The sequence below is a fragment of the Stegostoma tigrinum genome, chromosome 9 (assembly GCF_030684315.1).
Source record: "Stegostoma tigrinum isolate sSteTig4 chromosome 9, sSteTig4.hap1, whole genome shotgun sequence".
NCBI lineage: Eukaryota > Metazoa > Chordata > Chondrichthyes > Orectolobiformes > Stegostomatidae > Stegostoma > Stegostoma tigrinum.
The window spans coordinates 76,897,850-76,921,560 of record NC_081362.1 but is presented as its reverse complement, the minus strand read 5'-3'; the positions used below and the strand labels follow the sequence as shown (position 1 = coordinate 76,921,560).

The 23,711-nt window shown below is 42.7% G+C and overlaps 1 protein-coding gene across 5 annotated transcripts in view; it reads left to right on the top strand.

Annotated features, from left to right (window-relative positions):
* fmn2b (formin 2b) overlaps positions 1–23,711 on the top strand; it is a 479,083-nt gene that overhangs the window by 20,448 nt on the left and 434,924 nt on the right. For 4 of the 5 annotated variants that reach the window (XM_059648647.1, XM_048536693.2, XM_059648646.1 and 1 more), the window contains exon 2: positions 14,586–16,307. In XM_059648647.1, coding sequence (XP_059504630.1) covers positions 14,684–16,307 — 1,624 coding nt within the window. In that variant the 5' untranslated portion in view covers positions 14,586–14,683. Of the gene's footprint in view, positions 1–14,394; positions 14,442–14,585; positions 16,308–23,711 lie in introns of those variants that run through there. The other variant, XM_059648645.1, reaches the window with a different exon arrangement.

Here is a 23,711-nt window from a genome sequence, read left to right as displayed (position 1 = left end):
AGCCAGTGGGAGAATTGATCCCGCACTGTTGGTATCGGCAGTCCTGCCAACTGAGCTAATCAAACACCACAAACTAACTTGTGGTATTTGTCTCTGCCTCCCTAACCGGTTCTTCCTCTCACCCATCCCTTCCTCCCACCCCAAGCCGCACTCCCATCTAAAAAAAAAGCTCTCTGATGAAGGGTCTAGGCCCGAAACGTCAGCTTTTGTGCTCCTGAGATGCTGCTTGGCCTGCTGTGTTCATCCAGCCTCACATTTTATTATCTTGGTATTTGCCACTTCTATCAGCAGAAGGGTAGGTTTTGGTGGAACATTTTTTAAGCAGGTCTGGCAGCACTTATGGAGAGAAAGCAGAGTTAATGTTTTTAGGCCCAGTGACCATTCCTTAGAATTGGCCCTTCAGGGTTATTTGAAGTAGTTTCCTATTACCAGCGAACTAATCTCCCTTAGGCTTGACACAGATCGAAGTGATCTATGGTTGAAGAAAGTCCACTGTATTTACAGAGAGGCATTACTTTTGGATAACCAGGCTTGTTGCACAATAATAAGACATAATATGTTTTGGTCAGGCATAATTTACTAAGACTTCAGAGAGCTGGTACGGATATATCTGCTATCTTTAAAAGCTAGGCTGGAATTCCTTGCTTCCAGCTATTCTACTGATGAAACATGAACATTAGCCCTTCAGAACCATGACCTTAAGTGGCAATTATTGCATAATAGATAATGACCATCCTATTTAATGTCTTGAATATTCCTCAACCTTTTAATATTTCCAGTCTGGTATTTCAAAGCAACAGTAGAGGAAACAAAGGCATCCTAGATTGTTACTATATCTTAAACTTGTCTGTCTGCTTTGATACTTCCATTATTTGTTTTGTAGTTAATATCATTAACACCACACAGAGGACATTGTGCTCCTCTCAGATTCTTTTGTACTTTTTCCCCTGCCCCAACCCCCATTATCCTGATGGATCTCATTATCTGCATGCTACAGACTTGGAAATAATGTACAGAACAGACTGGAAATTTCATTATTGCCTATCTTCAAATCAAAACTACTCCAACTCCTAATTATGCTGTTGGGGTGTGTGCGTAGTCAGACACTGAACTCCTTTTCCAAAACACTTGAAAATGGGCCTCTTGCTAAACATTCAAAATTAATTTCTGAAACCAAAGTAGTAGCTCACTTTTTTTTCTTTGACATGTATTTTAAAGAATCGCATGCTGTCTCGATCTTGAATTCATTTCACTTGTACGGTTTAAGACAAAAACAAACCCTGAGCAATTTCTTCTTTGTGACTTGGTAATTTAGAAGAACTGTGTATTGCTTGTATCTCAAGGTTGAGACTTAAATTTTTTTTAAATTAGTATTGCATTTGTTGTTTTTAACTCAAGAAATATTCAATAGAATGAAAATTGAACCTGATGTAGTTTGGGCTTTGACAGGTTATCGTGTAGGTTGAAAAATTGCACAGTATTACAGCAAATCTTCTCTGGTAAGAGAGGGAATGTATTAATGTGTGCTAGAGATTAGTAGGCTACTGCCACTTAGTTGATCTTAGTCATTGGAGTGGCATCAATAGGTCTCAGTTCGAATGGGCAAAAGTGCTTTCAGGAATATTTCCCTAGATCTGTTAACCAGCCTCTCCTGCTGGAAGGTGCAAATAGTGTCTACAAATCAGCTGGAAGTAGGATCATGTTCTGCTATGACAATGTAGTTCAACTGACTCCAATAACCAAGCTAAACATTTGGCTCTGTTTTTGGACAATTTGGTGTACCTATCAAATACATTCAGATGTAACATTCACGGAATTTGAGTCTCTCAAAGCTCCAATTACCCGAACGTATTCAGAGCACCAGGAATTAGTGTCTGGAAATCAAATGTTTCTTTAATAAAGGCAGGATTAGTATATCATAAACCTCTTCAGCGGAAGTTGATTTTCATCTCGGTTGGTGACACTGCATTTTTCACTGTAGGGTTTTCTAATTTAAGTACACATCCAAAAGTCTTGTTTTGCTTTTACTATGTCATTCTCTCAAAAACAAATGAAGTATAAATACTGGTTTGAGACTTCCTCTTGGTTGAGTAACTGTAACATCTGACTGCAAATGATTGACTGAGTTTCTGAAGCATTATTGATTAAACAGACTTCGTTCTTCTCATGATTTTTCCAGGTTCTTTATATCAAGGACAATTTTTTGTGGTTCTGGATGCAGGTAAACAGGGTTAATACTACCACATCAAGCTTGTATTCCACATGTGTTGTCTATTGTTAAACTTATTAGCATGTTACACATTCAGTCAGCATTGTGACTGTACACCAGCTGCACACTTTCAAGTTTACATTTTCTGATGGTGAGGTTTTTTTCTCTGTTCCTAAATGTATGCAGACTGTTGACTGATTATTAATTAGCATTGCACAGATCAGGCTCAGTATCTGTCACCTTCTGGTTTGCAAGGATGAGTGGCACACTTTGAAGTGCATTAACCAACTAACTAAGAACTCCAACCATTTTTGCACAAGGTTCTGCTTTTTGTTAGTGTTCTAGTTTGTTTCATAAATTAATTTGTCTTCATTTAGCAATCAAACTCCTTTGTTTTAAAGCTTTAAGATTGGGAGAGATTTGGTTCAAAACAACACTTCTAGAGGTTAATGTACTCCTAATAACAAAATTATGATCTTGATACTGGTGACATTACCTTGGTTTTATTTAAAATAAAGTAGGTTATTGTCATTTTTGCCAGAGGTGTAGGTGCATGATGCTGAACAAAGGTTTTAGCAGAAGCACTAATTGTAGAAATTTTCTCTTCACTTTAGTCATGTGGTCTTTAAACATGAAAAAGCTTAAATATTGTGTATATGTTAGAATGCACAACGCTGCAGGTTTTCTGAATTTGTTAACAATGTGTTCAAGTATGCTGTTTGCTTTTGCTGATCTTCCTTCAACGGTTCATGGTTATTTTTAAAAAATCAAGATACTGTTGATCAAGAAAAAAAATGATTTCATGAAGGATTTTTTGTTTTGAGGAACTTGTACTTAACATGCTGTTTCTCAGATTTGTATTTCCTTTCCCATTCTGATCTTTGTTCTCCACCATTCTATCACCGCCATCACACTGAGAAAGTCTTTTTAAATTGTTGTTCCTCCTTTGATTTCTCACTTCTGGGGTTTTATTTCATGGTATAAACAATTTTCTTGACATTGATGCCAAGACATTTATTCAATATTCTCCAATGCATTGTCATTTTTTTTTAAAAGACATTTTTGCCTAGAGGTTTCATCTCCTATCCATTTGCCTACAGGTTCAACTGACCTTTCCAGGTCTGAAATATTTTCAGAACTGAAAGGCAAAATGTTCAATGGTGAAAAATGAGGCATTTCCTTTAAATTCCTCAAATACTTTGTTTAAGAATTGTTGGTATCAGTCGTGTTGCAAGAAATCAAATCTGCAATTCCTCAAGGCTCCAGGCCAGTCCTGGACAGTTGGCATCCTTACCACTGAACGTGCAGAATTCTATGCTGGTCTGTAACATCAATCTTTAGATTTCAGATGAGGAATTTCACACTAAGGCATATTCATCCAGCCACCATAGGGAAAATAGCTGAGATTTCTTAAGACACCAGATTCTAATGACCAATGTTGTCTGTGTTCTGCAAGTAATTTTATTTCTCTCAAATCTGAAATATATTCTTGTCAAGGTAGGTGCTTCAAGAAGACTTGGGCTTTATAGGTAATTTTGAAAAGAGTTAGGTTTGTATTTATATCTCTTAAATAATGTTAACTTAATGCAGGTTTCACTTCTTGGCTTGCCACTATTGCATCAAGATGAAATCAAATGTTTTGTATCATACTTGTTTGGCAATCTTTTAAACATCCATTTGCGAATCTGATTCAGTGTAAATAAATATTCCACAAACAGATGTGACTTCCATGCTACTGAAATTATCTATGACAATACAGTTTTCTCAGTGGATAAGCTGTCATCTTTTGTGAAATCCTGACTGCTAACAAATAGAATGGCAACTGTGGCGCAAAAGTAGAGTTGGTTGTGTGAATAAAAGGGTTTTATTGCCATTTGGTGTAAACAGAAGAAGGATTTTACTGACAACAAAGTGTGAAGCTGGATGAACACAGCAGGCCAAACAGCATCTCAGGAGCACAAAAGCTGATGTTTCGGGCCTAGAACCTTCATCAGAGAGGTAATCCGATGAAGAGTCTAGGCCCAAAACGTCAGCTTTTGTGCTCCTGAGATGCTGCTGGGCCTGCTGTGTTCATCCAGCTTCACACTTTATTATCTTGGATTCTCCAGCATCTGCAGTTCCCATTATCTCTGATCACAAGGATTTTACTGATGCATTTAAGATTCTTAAACCAAACCAGCACAACTTTGAGAAAGCAGCAGTCATCTTTTGTGAGAAAGGGAATACGAGCATACAAAATGAGAGCAGAAATAAGCCATTCAGCTTGTCGAGCCTGCTGAACTATTTAATAATCTCATGATAGTTGTGTTTTGACTTCCAGTCTCCCAACTACCCCAATAATATTTTTACCTCTGCCTTGGAAATATTTAAATAGGGAGGTGATAGCTTAGTTCAGTGGTATTTATCTCTATCTCTATCTCTATCTCAAAACAATTTAGTTCAGAGACCAAAAACAGAAATTGCTCGATCACAGCAGGTCAGGCAGCATCCATAGGGAGAAATCTTGCTTTCTCTCCATGTTTGCTGCCTGACCTGCTGCAATCTCCAGCATTTTCTGTTTTCAGCGCAGATTCCAGTATCTGCAGTAATTTGGTCCTACAGCTAATTCAGAGACTTGGGTTCAAATTCTGCTAGGGCAGATAGTGGAGTTTGAATTCAATTTTAAAAAGAAAATCTGCAATTAAGTCTAGTGACCATGTAACCTGTGATTTTTGATTTTTATTTTCCCCCTTCGGAAAGAAGCATTTGGTTCATTCTTCGTGTTTTTTTAAGGGGAGGAAACTTCCATACTTATCTGATTGACCAACATATGATTCCAGAGCCATAGCAATGTGATTAACAGTATTGGAGTGAGCAATAAATGCTGGTCTAGCAAGTGACTTCCATTATCCGTGAGCAATTTTTGTCTTAAAAAAAATTCCAGTGCCTTCTGAAGCAGTCTGTTGCAAATACTTTGAGGAGAAAGAAATCCCTTCAAATCCATCTTAAAATGATAACATCTAATTTGAAAAACAGTGGCCCATGTAGAAACAAAAACAGAAATTGCTGGAAAACTCAGCAGGTCTGGCAGTATCTGTGGAGAGAAAACAGTTCATTTTTTGGGTCTACTGGCCCTTCCTCAGAACTAATAATAGCTGGGAAAAACTATTTTCTGTGTGTGTGGTTTTTTTTTTCCTCTTGTGCAGAAGATAGGGTTGCCGAAGGTGAAGATAGACCCCGTAGAGAGAAAGACAGTTAGATGGATAATGGTCACCCATGGGACAGTGAATAGCTGCATGGTGCTGTGGTGACTCCCAACAGTTAGCACTGCTTTGCAGCCCTAGAGGCCCAGGTTCGGTTCTATCCTCCACACAGACATTGCCCCAGTCCATAGTATCCAGTGGTGTGCAGGTGAGGTGGGTCAGCCATGGGAAATCCAGAGTTACAGGGATAGATCAGAGGGTGGATCTGAGTTGGCTGCTGTTTGGAGGGTTGGCATGGACTTGATGGGCTGAATGGCCTGCTTGCACAGTGTAGGGATTGTATGATTTTTAATGGGGACTATTGGGGCTAACAATGGACTGTGTGTAATAGCAGGCCATACAATGAGGCCTAGTGTGTTGGAGCTGGAGTAAGGACATTGGAGAAGGTGCTTCAAGCCCTAAGATATTTGACTCCATATGAAATCCAGAAAGATGCAGAGTTCCCAAGTGGAAAAGTGTCCTTCCAGCTTGTGCTGAGCTTTGCTGGAGCACTGCTCCAAGCCTGAGACTGATGTTGGCCAAGAAATGTGCTGTAGACTTCAGTAAAAACAGGAAATAACTTCTCCATGTTCTCTGTGTCAAGTCATTCAGGGTCTTTTTGCTCTGCTATCAAGTTGCACTTCCACACTTCAATGGAAACCAGTCCAGTCTCTCCCAACTTCTCCTGGAAGAGAAACCATGTTTTTCTCCGGTATCAATTTAGTAAACCATTGAACTGCCTTCAACACCCCTTTTACAAACATCCTTTCCTTAAATAAGGAGACCAAAGCAGCACATGGTATTCAGGATGTGGTCTCAACAACTCCCTCCTAACTGAAGAATAACATCCTCTTTTCTTTATTCAATTCTTCATGACTTTGTATTCATACTAAAATGTCATTCCCCTACACCCCAAGCTCTGACTCAATCCCCTTTTGGAAATCCGAGTACAGTGCATGTATAGGTTCTGCTTTATCCACCTGTTGGATGAAAAGAAATCCATTAGTTTAAGCATTATCTTCCTTGCTTAAAACTATGCTAATACTTCCTCACTACCTCAACATTTTCAAAATGTCCAAACGTAGCGTCGTTTTTAATTAATTAATTCTGACACCTTGGCCATAACAGAAATCAAGCTAATTGGCCCAGAGTTTCCTGTTTTCTCCTTCCATCCCTTCTTGAACAAAATAGATAAAATTTGCTATTTTCCTGTGAGATGGGTTGTTTTTCCTAAATCTACGGTATTTTAGATAATTTTAGCATTTATGCACCTATACATTTTCAGTCCGTCTTGTTTTTTTTTAAACTGACTCGGATGAAGTCCGTATGGGCTTGGAGGCTTATCATGTTTTTGCTCCATCACTTTGCTTCGTACCACTTTCCCTGATTTTGATTATAATTTCATCAAGTTACACTATGCCTTCTAACTCCTGATTTACAGCTAATACTAAAATGTTTGGCCTCACTGTGAAATTTTTAAAAAATCATTTGCCATTTCCTTATCTACATTCATTTTCTGGAGAAGCAACATTCCCTTTTACTGATAATAAAATGTGAGGCTGGATGAACACAGCAGGCCAAGCAGCATCTCAGGAGCACAAAAGCTGACGTTTCGGGCCTAGACCCTTCATCCCTTTTACTGCTTTTGTTTTGTATACACTTACCTTTAGGAACACTCCCTACTAGCTTTTACATTTCTGTTTAGATTCCCCTTGCAGTCTAATTTCTTTGTCTTGATTCAGCTTTCAGTTGCACGCTGCCAATTATTTTTTATATATTCCAAGCAATCATCTAGACCTGCTACTTATTGGACAGTTTTTTTTCCCTGAAATTTTTATGCCTTCTGAGTTTTTTATTTGTTTAAACTTTGATTAACCACAATAGCTTTCAGTAACATAGTTTCTCTTTTTCCTTTCATTTTAAAGTTTAAAGTTTAGTTTAGAGTCTTAGACCCACTTGTTCTCTCGCAAACTGGATTTCGAATAGAATATTATGATCACTGCTTAGAGGTGTCTTTTTACTCTGAGGTCAGGAATCCTGTCCAGTGTTTCTGTCTCAACCTGCTGGATTGTCCCAGCAAACCTCAACAGGTTAGCACTACAGCCTCACAGCGCCAGGGACCCAGGTTTGATTCCAGCCTCCGGCAACTGTCTGTGTGGAGTTTGCACATTCTCCCTGTGTCTGCGTGGGTTGCCTGCAGGTGCTCCGTTTTCCTCCCACAGCCCAAAGATGTGCAGGCTAGTGGATCAGCCATGCTAAGTTGCCCACGGTGTTCAGGGGTGTGTGGGTTATGGGGGATGGGTCTGGGTGGGAGCTCCAAGGGGTGGTGTGGACTTGTTGAGCCAAAGGACCTGTTACCACACTGTAGGGAATCTAATCTAATTATACAATACCAAGTCCAATATAACCTAGCTGCTTGGTCCCAGAATTTGCGACCGTAAGAAACTTTCTCAAGTATTTGGTGAAGTCTTCCTCTCCTCTCTAACCTGACTTGTTCAGCTTGTGTAGATTAAAATTCACCCATAATTATTACCATCCCTTCAGAACAAGCACCCTATATTTCTTTGAGATGTTGCTTACTGTTGGGGAGATTTTTAGGTCGCCTTTCACTAGTCATCTCCTTTGCTATTCCTCTCTACATTCAAATCTATTGGACCAAAATCATTTCTAACTATGGCACCAATGCAATCTTTTATTAACACTGCTACCTTTACATCTTTTTTTAAAAAAATCTTCCTATTCATTTTGGGTGCCCTTTACCTCTGTGTTCAGGAGTCAATCCCTGTGATCCTGCAGCCATGTCCCTGCAATGACTATCAGATCATTATATATTTACTTTAAACATGTATGATTAATTTGTTTACTTGATGAATGCTATGCACATTTTCAGGTAAAGCCTCTTTTGAACCTGAGGGAAGGTTGACTGGACAAGTCAATTTGCTAACTGTTTCAGAGATAGATGAATATTTACAATGGATTGACGGGGAAATTAATGTAAGATGAATAATTTTAAGAGACTGTTGATCAGAAATTTGTTGAGGAAAACGTATCTGAGGACCCATTTACTTCCTTTCCCCAATCTATAAATTCTAGTTTTCCTGGCATTACTATTATGAATAGGATCAACATTAAGTAAGTGAGAACAGGATTATCTCTAACTGCACCTCCCAGTCGCAAACCATTTCCACTCCCCCTCCCATTCTTTAGAAGACATGTCCATCATGGGCCTCCTGCAGTGCCACAATGATGCCACCCGAAGGTTGCAGGAACAGCAACTCATATTCCGCTTGGGAACCCTGCATCCCAATGGTATCAATGTGGACTTCACCAGCTTCAAAATCTCACCTTCCCCCACCGCATCCCAAAACCAGCGCAGTTTGTCCCCTCCCCCCACTGCACCACACAACCAGCCCAGCTCTTCTCCTCCACCCACTGCATCCCAAAACCAGTCCAACCTGTCTCTGCCTCCCTAACCTGTTCTTCCTCTCACCCATCCCTTCCTCCCACCCCAAGCCGCACCTCCATCTCCTATCTACTAACCTCATCCCACCTCCTTGACCTGTCCATCTTCCCTGGACTGACCTATCCCCTCCCTACCTCCCCACCTATACTCTCCTCTCCACCTATCTTCTTTTGTCTCCATCTTCGGTCCACCTCCCCCTCTTTCCCTATTTATTCCAGAACCCTCATCCCATCCCCCTCTCTGATGAAGGGTCTAGGCCCGAAACGTCAGCTTTTGTGCTCCTGAGATGCTGCTGGGCCTGCTGTGTTCATCCAGCCTCTCATTTTATTATCTTGGATTCTCTATCTTGATGCCTTTGCAATGTAACAACCCACTAGCTATTCCTATGCAAAACCGACAAGTTCGATTTGTATGGCACTTTTTTTAAAAATGTAATGAAATGTTCCCAGCTGATTCACAAGAATTGTTAAACCATACTGAGCCCCAAAAGGAGATGAGATCATCTGACCATGAGCTTAGTCAGAGAGTTATTTCTCATTGGTGATCTGTTGTGGGCCCATGGTAACGGCCTGGGTTTAAGACAGAGACATCCAAATTGTTGCAGTTTCAGTCATTAGAAAGGTAGCTGGAAATTGTGAGACTACGAGAAAAAATAAAGCAAGGTATTTTCAGAAGGAAAGGACTCCCTCAAAAAGAGGGAGAAGACTTGAGGTGGAAGGACAATGTTGTAAATTTTATGATGGTGGAAGGTGCTGTGGAAAATAGGCTGATGATATGGAAGACTAGATTCAGAGAGCCTTATAGAGAAAGGACAGGAAATTCATTGCACAAGGCAGGGGTGAGGGTGAGAGAGAAGAGAGAGTGATCCTTGAAACAATGATTCTCTTTAGACCAGATGGAAAAACTTTGCTTGCATGTATATGTTTACTTTTCCAATAAAATCGATCCTCCATATTTTTGCAGAGGGCTACTTAAGATAATATGCTTTTAATTTTACTGTTCCAAGCCATTGCCATGGAGGCCACTGTTGTCATTTTGAATAGCTTTATTACATGTGGGTTTTCTTTCAAAAAAAACTTGAGCCTGAGGGTGATATTTAATGGTTACTTACAATTTTTGACTGCTATAATTCTGTCTTGTGTCTGGGTTAACTCCATTTTCCCCTTTTTTTTTCTTTCTCTACTCTGGTTTCACTAGAAACCAGTTTTGTTCTGAACCAACAATGTGTGGCAGATAAACATTTAAAAGTCTTTAAACCTGACCAGACTGTGTTAACAGCAGGGAAGCTATCCCAGTGTCCTGGTTAGTAGCTATCCCTCAATCAATATCAACAAAACAGCTTATCTGGCCATGTAGTTCATTGCTAATTATGGAATTATATGGATATTAGGGAAATATCAATTAACTCAGGACTTTGGGGCTGGAAAAAATTGGGAAGGGATGAGGTGTTGAAGTGATTTTAAAGGGAAGGTTAGAGTTTTACAATTGTGCAGTCTCTCTTAATCAGGGCTATTTTGTGACAAATGAATACAGATGCAATCATCCTCTCTTTCTGTGATTTACATGATGAGACAATAGTGTTTGGGATTTATATGGGTTTGCGGCGAGCAAATTGTGGGGTACCAGCTGGGAATGCTTTGGATCGAGCAAGTGTAAAGGTAACAAGGGCACGGACGAGAACCTTTTGCAATGAGACGGTGAAGTTGACTGTTCGAGATAGAAGTAAAATTGTGTGAGTGAATTTAGAAGTTCAGCTCAGCATCAAGATTGACAGGATCAACACTTGCTGCCCATCTCTAATAGTTATTGAAGGTGGTGGCGAGCTATCAACTTGAAACTGTGCAGTCCTTGGTGTAGGAAAATCCACAAGAGCTGTAATGAAGGCACTTCTAGGATTTTGACATGGCACTTGCAACCATCCCGATTTGGAATGTTGTGCAGGGGCCAGGACAGAAATTGGGTGCTGGAGCAGTGGGGAGGGCGGGGGGGAGGTTTCTGGTTCTCCTGTTCCAGAACCCCTGACCTGATATACCTCCTGGCAGTGTCCCAGTCCCTAAATAAGACTTGGAGGTATATTTGCAGTTGGTGGTGTTCCTGTGCATCTACTGTCCCTGTTTTGATTTTCCTCTTTTAGAATTAGAATTAGCTTTATTGTCATATGTACTCAGTGAGTACATTGAAAAGTTTACAAGTTGTGCCATCTTGGGTACGTAGGTAGATTCTGAAGTACAAATTCTTAGGGGGAGAAAATAAAAAATTCAAAATTAGAGAAATAAGAGTTCAGGTTAGCAGTCCTCTGAAAGATGGTAGTAACCTTGCATTTTCAAAGAGCCATCGAATGGGTCTTGGAAAGCGAGAAAGGGCAGCAGATCTCCTTCACCACAAGACATAGCAAATGAGATGTTTTTATAACAGTCAACACTTTGGTGACTACTGCTTTACTGATGCTAGCTCTTATGTCCAAGCTTCATTTCATTAATGGTAATTTTATTGACAAAAAGTTTAAGTTCTTTAGCTGTTCTGCTGACATTTACCACAAATCTTCCAGAGTTGGGAGTGTAACAGTGATGTTACTTGACGACTATGCTGCTGTTGGCGTTTTGTATGTCTGATTTTTTTCATTGTGATGAATTTCGACTGCTGGCGAAACTTTATCCAAACCGAAATTAGATCTCCAATGCGAGCATTGGTGAATGGTATGGATTTGTAACTGCATTAAAGTTGATTTTGGTTTTAAATACTCCTACTAGAACTAAATTTGTGGGTATATCAGGTGGCAATGGCAGGTTCAGAAGCTTGCAATAACTTTGAAATGTGTCAAAAATAGGCAATTTACCTCCTTAAAGGAACATAAATACAACACACGTGATTCCAGGGCTTGTGTTAAAGACAGGCAGACCATTTTCCATGTGGCATTGGTTGATGTGTAACAACTTCACAAACATAGAACATAGAACATTACAGCACAGTACAGGCCCTTCGGCCCTCGATGTTGTGCCGACCTGTCATACCAATCTGAAGCCCATCTAACCTACACTATTCCATGTACGTCCATATGCTTATCCAATGATGACTTAAATGTACCTAAAGTTGGCCAATCTACTACTGTTGCAGACAAAGCGTTCCATTCCCTTACTACTCTTTGAGTAAAGAAACCACCTCTGATATCTGTCCTATATCTTTCACCCCTCAATTTAAAGCTATGCCCCCTTGTGCTCGCCATCACCATCCTAGGAAAAAGGCTCTCCCTATCCGCCCTATCTAACCCTCTGATTATTTTATACGTGCTGAATCCTGACATTAACCCCTGGAGTGCTTCAGTCCAACATACATTAGTTATCTGAGGTAACAAGGCATAGAGCTGGATGAACACAGCAGGCCAAGCAGCATCAGAGAAGCAGGAAAGCTGATGATTTGGGCCTAGACTCTTCTTCAGAAAGGACTTCGGCCTGCTGTGTTCATCCAGCTCTACACCTTGTTATCTCAGTTATCCAGTGCTGTTACTTGTCACTCAGCCAATTCCATTGCCATGTTGAAACCATCCCTTTTGTTTTTTAGTTCCATGAGCTTTAATTTTGCTCATGTCTGTCCAATGCCATTGTGTCTTTTTGGATGTCCAATGTACACCACTATCAATGGCTAATGCATTGAGTATAGGAGTTGGGATGTCCTGTTGCTGTACGGCTCATCGGTAAGGCCACTTTTGAAATACTGCGTTCAGTTCTGGTCTCCCTTCTATGGTATAGACATTGGGAACTTGAAAGGGTTCATAAAAGATTTACAAAGGTCTTGCTGCGTTTGAAGAGTTTGAGCTATGGGGAGAGGCTGAATATGCTGGGGCTATTTTCCCTCATGTGTCAGAGGCTAAGGGATGATGCTTAGAGAGATTTAATAAAATCATGAGGGGCATAGATAGGGTGAATAGCCAAGGTCATCTTCCTTTTCCCCCCAGGGTAGGAGAGTTCAAAACTAGAGGGTATAGATTTAAAGTAAGAAGGGAAAGACTTATAAGAAACTTGAGGGGCAAATGTTTCAGAGGGAGGTGTACATGTGGAATCAGTTGCAGGAGGAGGCTGGTACAGTTACAACATTTTAAAAGGCACCTGGATGGGTATATGATTAGGAAGGGTTTGGAGAAACATGGCATAAATGCTGGCAAATGGCAAATGAGATTAATTTTGGGTATCTGGTTGGCACGGTCAAGTTGGACCGAAGGGTCTGTTTCTGTGCTGAATCGATTTCCCTCTATCTTCTCTGATGGATCAACAGAACAAATGTGAATGGAATTTTAAATGCTTTTTTTTTTCTTCTGAAATCTGTGGTAGCTGCTCCTAAAGAGTCACTGGCAAAATGTGGATTCGTTAATTTTATCCCATATCACTCTTTCCAAAAGATTTCCCACTATTCAACTGTACCAGTGATGGTAACAGTAAATCAGGAGAGACCGCTAATACTGATAAATCAGTACAAACTTGAAGGTATTTGATTGCCAACAATTAAATAAGGAAGAAAATCTAGGGTGTCTTTGAAAGGAAACACAAACAGCTAGTGTCCTTTTGGAATACGTGTGAAATGTATCCCCTGAAAGTCACTGGTTAGCAGTTCAGCTAATGTGAAAATATTGACTTGACTTTGTATAACTTCCAGTATTCTCCTTTCCTATTCAACTTTTGTTTTTACATCTTTGAGGTTCAAGTTAATTTTAAAGCCTTTTCACATCTGAAAGCTGTCTTGTTCAAAGAAACGCCATATAGGCTGAGACATTTCAATTTCCAATTTTCAATTTCTGTTTCAAAAAGTTTATATAACTTGCTTCAGACCATGTACAATGCTGCTTTATAGGACTGAATATCAGCATATTTAGGATTTTAGAATGCTGATTCCTATTCTTTAAATTATAGGACACTGACTTTTATGTCAAATATTCTAAATTTTAATTTTACCGTGAGCAGTATTCTGATCCGTAGTTAACCTCTCCGTTCAAATTGGAGCCGGGCTGCAAGCGTATTTACAAGACTCATTCATGATTTCCTTCTCTTCCCATCCCCCACAGCCCTGATTGCTATTAGCCACAAACCCATACAGGTGCTTCTATGTCTGTAGCCGTTTAAGCTTTGCAATCCACCTTGCATCAGTCATTTGAGTTTTGAATTGGAAGCTTTTTTATGTTTTGAGCAGTTTCCAGGGAGAGAATGCATTTTCTCCTCAAAATAGCAATAGTTTTGAAACGGGAGCGCACGCCGTATCCTGTCTGAGTAACCGTCTTTAAATCGAATGGATTTGTAGTTTTGCAGTAGATTTCTGCTGGAGAGTCTTTTTTTATCCAGCACCAGTTTGGAAGCGAACAGCCTCCACGAGGATGACACACTTAATGTTAGATCTCGTGTAAGCAAAATGATGAGCGCCAATCAGTCTTTCAAACAGATTACACGTTTGCTGGAATAACAAGAAAGCTTGTGATCCATTTGATTTGTTTCTGTTCTGCAGACTGGGAGAGTCACAGCAGTCTGCTCTGGTGTCCCCGGGGAATCAGATATCCTTTTGGGCTGTAAGCTGTTTCTATGGGAACAGAAACTATAGATGCATTACATTTTTAACTTTCTTTTCTATTTATAAATTAATTCTGCAGTGTGTAATTAATCCTTTTATGTTTCTGTCCCACCTCCCCACCCTCCCTTTTTTTTCCTTCCAGAAGAACAATTGCACTGTTTCAAAGCTTCAGCTGGGTAAGATTTGCATTCTGGTGTGCCCGTGATGGATTTTCTCCCCCTGTCTTATTAAAACTGCACAATGAAAGCCATTCACACGATTGAGAAGCTGACTGACAACATCACCGAGAAGTGTTTCCTGCCTTGTGTGGAAAAAGCTGCCGAACTGTTTGCTCACAGACCAGGCAAGGGGGCGAGCTGCACTGAGCATGCCTCAGAGGAGGGGACCACATTATGTAAAGAGACTGCAACAGCAGATGGGAGAATCTCCGGCACCGAGCTCGCGTTTGTTTTCTCCGCGTCCCCGGGAGCAGCTGCTGCTGCTGGAGGCTGCAGGCGGGAGGCCGGGCATGGCTTGAGGGCGAAGGGCTTCTGGCCATTCGCTAACATGGGGAACCAAGACGGCAAGCTGAGGAAAGCGGCGGCCGCGGGAGATGGCCAAGAATGGGCGGAGGATGCTTTCTCCCGGGATGTTGCTGAGAGCACCAAGGGCAGGAAAACGCACCCCAAGCACGGCAAGGGGGGCGACGGAGGCGGCAAGAAGAAGAAATCCGACTCCACCCGCTCGGTCTTCTCCATCAGGAAGAGGAAAGCGGCGGTGCGGGGTAAAAACGAGGCCTGCGGCTCTCGGGACGATGATGCTGAGGGGCTGGCGAGGCGACCCCCTCCGAGCGAGGAACTGGATAGCGTCCACTCGGTGACAAAGACTCTGGACATCAGCATCTCGGCGGACGATGAAGGGGGGCTGACCGACACCGAGGCGGAGCATCCGGACATCCTGACCGGTGACAGCCTCCAGGCCGGCTCCGTGTTCCGGGGGGTGGTCAGTTCCAGTTCGGACACGGACGGGTACAGCTTCCACTCGGCGGCGGAACACGAGGACCTGCTGTCGGACATTCAGCACGCCATCGGGCTGCAGCTCGCCTCCTTTCCGGCCGGCGGCAAACCCGTGGGGGCAAAACAATCAGAGGCTGGTGCTAGTCTGGGCCGTAGAGGAGAGGATGCCGCCTGGGGATGCAGCTCCTCCCCTGTCCCCAGCCGCGAGGGAGACGCGGAGAGGCAGAGGAAGGTTTCCATAGAAACTGCCTCCGAGGTACCCTCCTCCCCTCCCTCATTCACTAATGGCCCAGAGCATCCTCCAGCCTGCCGCACAGAGGAGTCCATTTCATCCTTGGCTGGCAGCGAAGCCGGTGATGATGAGACCGACCTGCGGGAGGACGGGGTCGGCGGTGCGGACAAGGTGCTGCCGCCCGATGCGCAAGTCCTCCCCGACAGCCGCCACCCGGCCCCGAGCTCCGACTCCCCCCGGCGGCACAAACCCTGCCCGGGCTCGGCGCTGACCGCGGTCAGGCCCTACCCGCCGGTCAATGCCATCTTCGTGAGGACCACCACCAGGCAGCTGAGCTCCCCGAGTCACTCGCCGTCGGCCTCGCCTTCTCAGAGCCCCCTGATCCAGAGGAAGCCCCGAGCCGTTGACGTGAAGCGGAGCGCCGGCCAGCGCCGGCGGCAGAGACTCCCCAGGGGCACAGGCTCCCTCAGCCGCTCCGCTGACTGGACCGAGGAGGTGAAACCACGTTGGGAACGAGCTATCAGGAAGGCAGGCTCCGTGGATACTCTACAACAATCTGAACCCTCTGGAACTCCACTTCTGGGACCTAGCAAAAGGCCTTCACTCTCTACCAGCAGATACCCAGAGATCTTCACTGGTAAGTCTTCTTTTTGACTTTAATTCCACGTCTGCACCGGCTTAGACTGTCCCATCAACTTCACTTGTGGTACGTTTTGAAGTCTGTCTGTAAACCTGGAGTTGTTCTTTCTTTGTATGCTCTAGAATCCACCAGCCATCCAATAAGGGGTGGGAATTTTCATCTCAAATAGACAAATGACACTTCATTTAAAAGAAGTCATTTTAGAATCTCTACAGAACAGCATCCCACCAGGACCCACCTCCCCAGGCCCACCCTTGTAACCGTGCACTCCCCGTGTCTAATCAATGCATGCACACCCTCGGCAACTTAGCACATCAACCCCACCTAGCCTGCACGTCTTTTGGACTGTGGGAGGAAACTGGAGGAAACCACGCAGGCACAAGAATGTGCAAACTCCATGCAGCTGCCCAAGGCTGTGGTCGAACCTGTGTACCTGACACTGTCAGGCAGCAATGCTAGCCATTATGCCACCCCATTTCAATGGTTTTTTTGGATTCTGAGAAAGCATATCAATTGGGCTGGATTTAATGATGAGAGGCTTTGAAGTGGCACCTTTTGTCTTCCCTACCCTTATGGCAATGATAAAAGTAACTGTAGAGATTCATTCTAAGCAGCCCCCACATTGATCTGTGAGATTAAGTAAGAGTGGTTAAAAATTAAAGAATTGCAGATGCAGTAAGTCAGAAACAAAAACAGTTGTTGGAAAAGCTCAGCAGATTTGGCAGCATTTCTGAAAAGTCAGTTAACACTTTTGGTCCAGTGACTGTTCCTCAGAATTCACGGTAGCTAGGATAATGTCAGTTTGTATGTAGAAGATATGGTGGGAGGAGGGATTATGTGTGAACAATAGGTGGGGATAGAGCCCAAAGACAGTGATTAACAGTTGGACAGACGGGAGTTGATTATGACCTAGCTAGGAGGGTGAATAGCTGCAAATGGGCACTGTTAGTGACTAACAATAGGTAGTAGGTAATGGCAAGCTATGTGATAACAGGGCCTAGTATGTGGGGTAGGGGGCTAGGACATAGAGTTCATTAATTTTAGGGCCTGAACTCTATTTTGAATCTAGAGGGCTGCAGGGTCCCCAAGCAGAAAGGTGTTGTTCTTCCAGCTTGCACTGAGCTTCACTGGAACACAGCAGTAAGCCTATGATGGACATGTTGGCCAAGGAACAGGCTGGTGTGTTAAAGTGGCAGGTAACTGGAAGCTTTGGATCATTTTGTATGTAAAGCGTCCTAATGTGATTAAATATTGCAGTTCTGATGTAATCTAGAGCCCAGCAAAGCCATGGGTGCATTTCAGCTTTCATTACACTTTAAATCAAGATATTGCATTCACCTTAATTTTTTTCTTGTTAGTTGGAATCTTTCCTTGTCAATATACTTGGATTGCACGTGGGTTTGACCATCTCTGTTTTTGGGAAGAGAAAGGATTTTGGTATCTAGCATTAGGTAGGTCACTAACTGTTCACAACGTGGCTAAAGATTCCTTTTTAAGGTCTTGCAGAAAGATGCAAACTGCTGGTATCATCCTGGCACCCAGGCTACCCTTGGGATGGGGTTTGGTGGCTATTGCCACTTGGTGCACATCCTGTAGGGAGTTTGCCTGGGTTTGATGTGCTAGATTCTGAATGGTAACCAGGCATGTTATAGGATGGATTTATATCTGTCATTCCCACAAAAGCTTGATGACCTTGGAAGAGAGAGAAACTTCTTGCCGTGTTAGAGGAACATGCTTCATGTTGACTTGAATTTGCTTTGAGGATACTTTGGTTTAAAAAGCTTGGAACTTGAATACAGGGTGGTTAATGATGTGTCATTTTTAAGCAAGGCTACAAGGAAAAGCCAGGTGACTACAGACCACGAAGTCTGGCGTCATTGCTGATAAGTTGCTAGAGGGAATCCTGAGTGATAGGATCCACATGTCTCTTATAAAGAGAGGCTGGGACATGGGTTGAGAGGTAACTTTACAAAGTTAAAATAATGAGGGGCATAGGTAAAGTAGTTAATAGTTGTCTTCCCCTCCTGTCCTTTTTTCCTCCCTCCCCCATGATGGGGGATTTCAAGACTAGAGGGAACCTTTTTTTTGAGGTGAAAGGAGGGAGATTTTAAAGACATGATGGGCATTTTTTTGGTAGAGGGTGGTTTGTGTAGCACGAACTTCCTGAGGAAGTGGTGGATGCAGATATGCATTTTTCCAATCACTTAAAAATAACGAAGAAAGATTTGGAGGGAAATGCACCAGGAGCAGGTGGGTGGGGCTAGTTTAGTCTGGGATTAAGTCCAGTGGGACTGAAGGGTCTGTTTCTGTACTATTTGACTTTATGACTGCCTTTTTAAGTGTGGGGAAATCATATCTCACTAACTTGCTTTTTGAAGTGACCAAGATGGTGGATGAAGGCAGAGTGGTAGATGTTTTATCTACGTGGACTTCAGGAAGGCCTGCAAGGTGTTATACGTTAGACTGGTTAGTAATGATCCAGGGAGAGCTAACCAATTAGATACAAAACTAGCTTGATAGTAAGAGATGGAGAGGATAGTGGTGGAAGGTTGTTTCACTGACTGAAGGCCTGTGATCAGCAGAATGCTGAAAGGGTCATTGCTGGGTTCACTGTTCCTTGTAAATAATTTGTTTGAGAACATACGAGGTGTGGTTAGCAAGTTCGGAGGAGCCTCCAAAATTGGTGTAGTGGCCAATGGAGAAGGTTATCAAAGATTACACAGAGATCTTGATCAGTTGGGTCGGTAGGTCAAGGAGTAGCAGATTGAACTCAATTTGGTTAAATGCAGTGTTGCAATTTTGTTAAGAGGAATGAGGACAGGACTTGCACAGTGGGTTGTAGGGCCTGCTCAGTGCTGACTAGAGATAGAGGGAGTGCATGGTTTCCTTGAAAGTGATGTTCGAGGTAGACTGGCTTGTTGGGGGGAGAAAAGGCATTTGGTATGTTTTTCATTCATTGGTTAGAACATTGAGTACAGGAGTCGGGATGTCATGTTACAGCTGTGCAGGCATTGGCAAGCCCCCATTTGGAATACTGCATACAATTGTCTGCCCTGCCACAGGAATAACTTATTTGCACCACTTCCCAGTTCAATAAGATTTGCAAGGATTTTACCAAGACTGGAAGGTTTGAGTTGTAAGAAGAGGCTGGGACGACTTCCCCTGGGGCATCGGAGGCTGATCTGTGACCATTTAGAAGCTTATAAACCAATGAGGAGCATAGATACGGAGCATTCCCAAGGTCTTTTCCAAGGGTAAAGGAATCCAAAACTAGAGGGCACAGGCTTAAGGTGGGAGGGGAAGGCTTAAAAGGAACCTGAGGGGCAACTTACAGAGGGTGGCATGTTAATGAAACAGACCGCGTCAGGAAGTGGTATGGACAGTATAATCCTACTTTGAAGATGTATGGGCAGACCCATCAATGGGAAAAGGTTGGCAGGATATGGTCCAAATGTAAATAAATGGGACTTTTTCAATTTAGGAAACCTAGTTGGCATGGATGAGGTAGGCTTAAGGGTCTGATTCTGAGAGTGTCTATGTCGGGGATGAAGTCAAATTGTTTATGGATGAGCCATGAACAAGAATAAAATTAACAAATTTGCAATATTGAGGGAGAAGTGATAGGTCAGTGCAAAGGATAGCTGCCAGCTTGAATCAAAAGGTGACACAGCAATGCAGTATTTATCCTTTCAAGAAGACAACTCTGTCTTGTTTAACATCTTACCGCGACCAATTGTGTTTACAGTGCAAGAGAAGGTCGTTTTGATCTGTTTTACCTGTGCTGGTCAGCAGATACCTAACTACCACCATTTTACAACTCTTGGCCCATAGCTCTGGAGGTTATGGCAACATAAGCAAATATCAAAACACTGTGTAAATGTTACAAGAGTTTCTGACTTGACCACCCTTTTTGGTCAGTGATTTTGTTTTTTTCCCCAGGTTCCCACCACCCGTGTGTGTGCCGGGTAGGGGGAGGTGGGCAGTGGGGAGGAATCCTTGTCAAATATCTTTTGTTTTGGATTCAGTCTGTGGCCTATTTATTGAATCCTTCCCTAATGGAAAAGGTGAGTTGGAAGGCACCTTTATCTATTCATCTCAATCTTGTCCACCTCTGTTAATTTGCCTCTTCAATTTCAGTGCTTCAAGGAAAGTGAGACCAACTCAGTCAGATTTTGCCTAGTAACTCAAGCCCTCCACCCACGCAGCATGTTGGCAAATCTCCGGTGCAATCCCATTTTTTACCAGAAACACTCCCAGTACTCCGCTGTGGTCTGACTAGCATTTTATACAATGCCAGCTTAGCCTTCCAACTCCAGTTAGTTGAGGCATAGAATACCAGTACTTCATATGTTTTAATAACCACTCTTTATTAGACCTGTGGGCTTGCATGACCCATACTTCCTCTGATTTCTTGTGTATTTATGCCCATGTTAGTGGGACAGTCTCTGACTTAATATTCGACTTCTGAGAATTTCTACCAAACAAGGATCGTGGTTATCAGGTTTTGGATACCTAAGTGATCCATTGTTTGTTTGGGCATGACCACAAACTGATGCATTTCTCTGAAGAGGGACAAAAGGCAGTAATGCTCAAATAGATGCGGTTTGGGAAGTGGATCAGGGTGTTGTAACAATTCTCCCCATGTCTGCACGGGTTTCCTCTGGGTGCTCTGGTTTCCTCCCACAGTCCAGAGATGTGCAGGTTGCGTGGATTGGGCAATTTAACATGGCCATTGTTCCAAGGATGTGCAGGTTGGGTGGATTAGCCATGGGAAATGCAGGATTACAGAGATAGGGTAGTGGGAGTAAGTCTGGGTGGGATCCTCTTTGGCGGGTTGGTGTGGACTTGTCGGGCTGAATGGCCTGTTCCCATGCTGAAGGGATTCTGTGCATTTAGTCCTTCGCCCTGCTACCTTCAGAGATGTGGAAATGCACACCAAAGTCTCTCTGATCTTTTTTAGTACTTTTCAGAGTCCGAACGTTTGTTGTGTAATTCCCTGTCTTGCTCGTCTGTGTGTTAACTATTTGTGAATTCTATTTGCCACTGCTCTGGCTGTCTGACCAGTCCATTGATATGCAGTTTATGGCTCTCCTCCTTGCTATCATGCAGTCAACTCTTGTGTCATCTATAAACCCCCTTGATCATATCTCCAGTTTTAAGTCAGAATTGTGTGCTATTTGCAGCACAACAAATAGCCAGAGCTCAAGGCACCAGGTCCTGTGGAGCTCCACTGGAAATGGACTAACAGTCACAGGAGTATCTCTCTACTATCACCTGTGAGCTGCCTCTCAGCCAAACTTTGGATCCAAATGCCACTTTACCACTGATTCCATGAGCTGTTACTTGACCAGTCTGTGATTATGGACCTTTACAAAAAGGCTTGCTAGGATCCATGCAAGCCACATCAATATATTACCCTCCTCAAAACTCCGTTTTGGGGAAGTCACTGATCAAACTTGCCTTGTGAAATCTCTAAAATCATGACTGACTATTCCTGGTTAATCTGCATCGTTCAAAGTTAGATCTGTTATTAGAAGGAATTTAAGGCACACGACTTTCCCACCATCCAGATTAGATTGAGCGTCTGTAATTTTGATCCATCCCAATGCTTTAAATAGGACAACGTTAGCAGTCCTTCAGTCCTCACCTGTAGCCAGAGAGGATTTGAAAGTTCTGGATGTGAGTTTGCTCGCTGAGCTGGAAGGTTAGTTTTCAGACGTTTCGTCACCATTCTAGGTAACATCAGTGAGCCTCCAAAGCACTGGTGTTATGTCCTGCTTTCTATTTATCTGTTTAGGTTTCCTTAGGTTGCTGATGTCACTCCCTGTGTTGGTGATGTCATTTCCTGTTCTTTTTCTCAGAGGATGGTAGATTGATTTGGAGCCAATGTGCTTGTTGATAGAGTTCCGTTTGGAATGCCCTGCTTCTAGGGTTTGAAAGTTACTGCCAGGGCCCCTGATCTCACCTCTGTGGCCCCCTTTATTCAGACCTGTACATTATTCACTTAAGACTGCTAAAACTGTTCATGCTACCTCCTTTCTCTTTAATTTCTTCTCCTGTTTCACAGCCTTCCATCTTTTTGTTGTCTTTACCTGCACTGTTTGTCATAATGTGAAAAGAACAATGAAAACCATGCACTAGGAACTGAGTATCTGCATCTTGCCTGGATGTCTGTGTAGGCTACCTCTTGTGCCCTCTGCTCCTTTTTCTTTCCCTCCCTGCTTATTTTCTGGCACTTTTTTAACCCATTCAGAAACAAAGTTTTGGCGTTTTCCTTTTATTCTGCCTCACGATGTTTTCACTATAACTTCTGTAGTGTCCTTTTTCCTTCTGCTGATATGTTGTCATTTGATTCTGCAGTCTGAACTCACCTTTTTAATGCTGACAGGAAGATGTCACATGAAGCCAAGTTGATATTTGACAGATGTAAATTGCACATCAGTGTCTTATAGCCACTCCCCACTTTAAGAAATACTGCAAGCCTGTTTTTTCTGAAGAACCTTGATAGCCTCTCATTTTCCACACTGCTCCCCCTGCTGTGTTAAGTTTTATATTGTGAACAACTGGGATCCAAGTGTGGATCCTTGTGTTACTCCACTAGTCACAATCTTCCCAACATGAGAATGACTTGTTTATTCCTACTGTTTAGTATTTGCTAGCTCATCATGCATGCCAGTATATTTGCCTTCCATCCCATGTGCTTTTAATGTTACCAACCACTGGTAGGGGACCTCATCAAAAGTTTTCTAATAATCCAAATATACAACATCCACTCACTTGGGTGGATGGCTGGTTTGCGATGCAGCGAAGCCAAACGTATGGGTTGCTGGCCGAGGTTACCATGAAGACGTTCCTTCTGCGCATCTTCCTGCGCCTGAGGTGTGGTGACCGTCTGGTTAAAACACCACCAGTTGTCTCTCTCTGTGAGCAGCCCTATGGCCTGGTAAGAATCTGGTGACTTGACATTTCGTGTACTGTGTCCATCAACTCCCTTTATCAGTTTTGTTATTAATTTCCCCCCCCCACCCAAAAAAAATTTTCATTCACAAATTCCATTCTGTGCTGACAACGCCCAATCGGAACACTTTTTTTTTATTCATCTAGCACATCATTCTGGTGGACTTGAGCATTTTCCATACTACTAATGTAAAGCTCAGTCTGTTTGGTTTTTTTCTGTCCATTTTGTCAAATAGTAGGTTGATAATTTGAAAGCTTCCAATCTGCAGCAATGACTCCAGAATCAATGTCATTTTGAAAGACCATGACCCAGTGCATTGACCTTTTACTGTTGCAACCACCTTTTTTTAGCCTTCAGGGCTGTAGCCATAGAGCAGGCAGTAGACCCTGGTGACTTGGCCAGCTTTCAGCCCGTTAATTTCTCCAGTACAACCTTCGTACAGA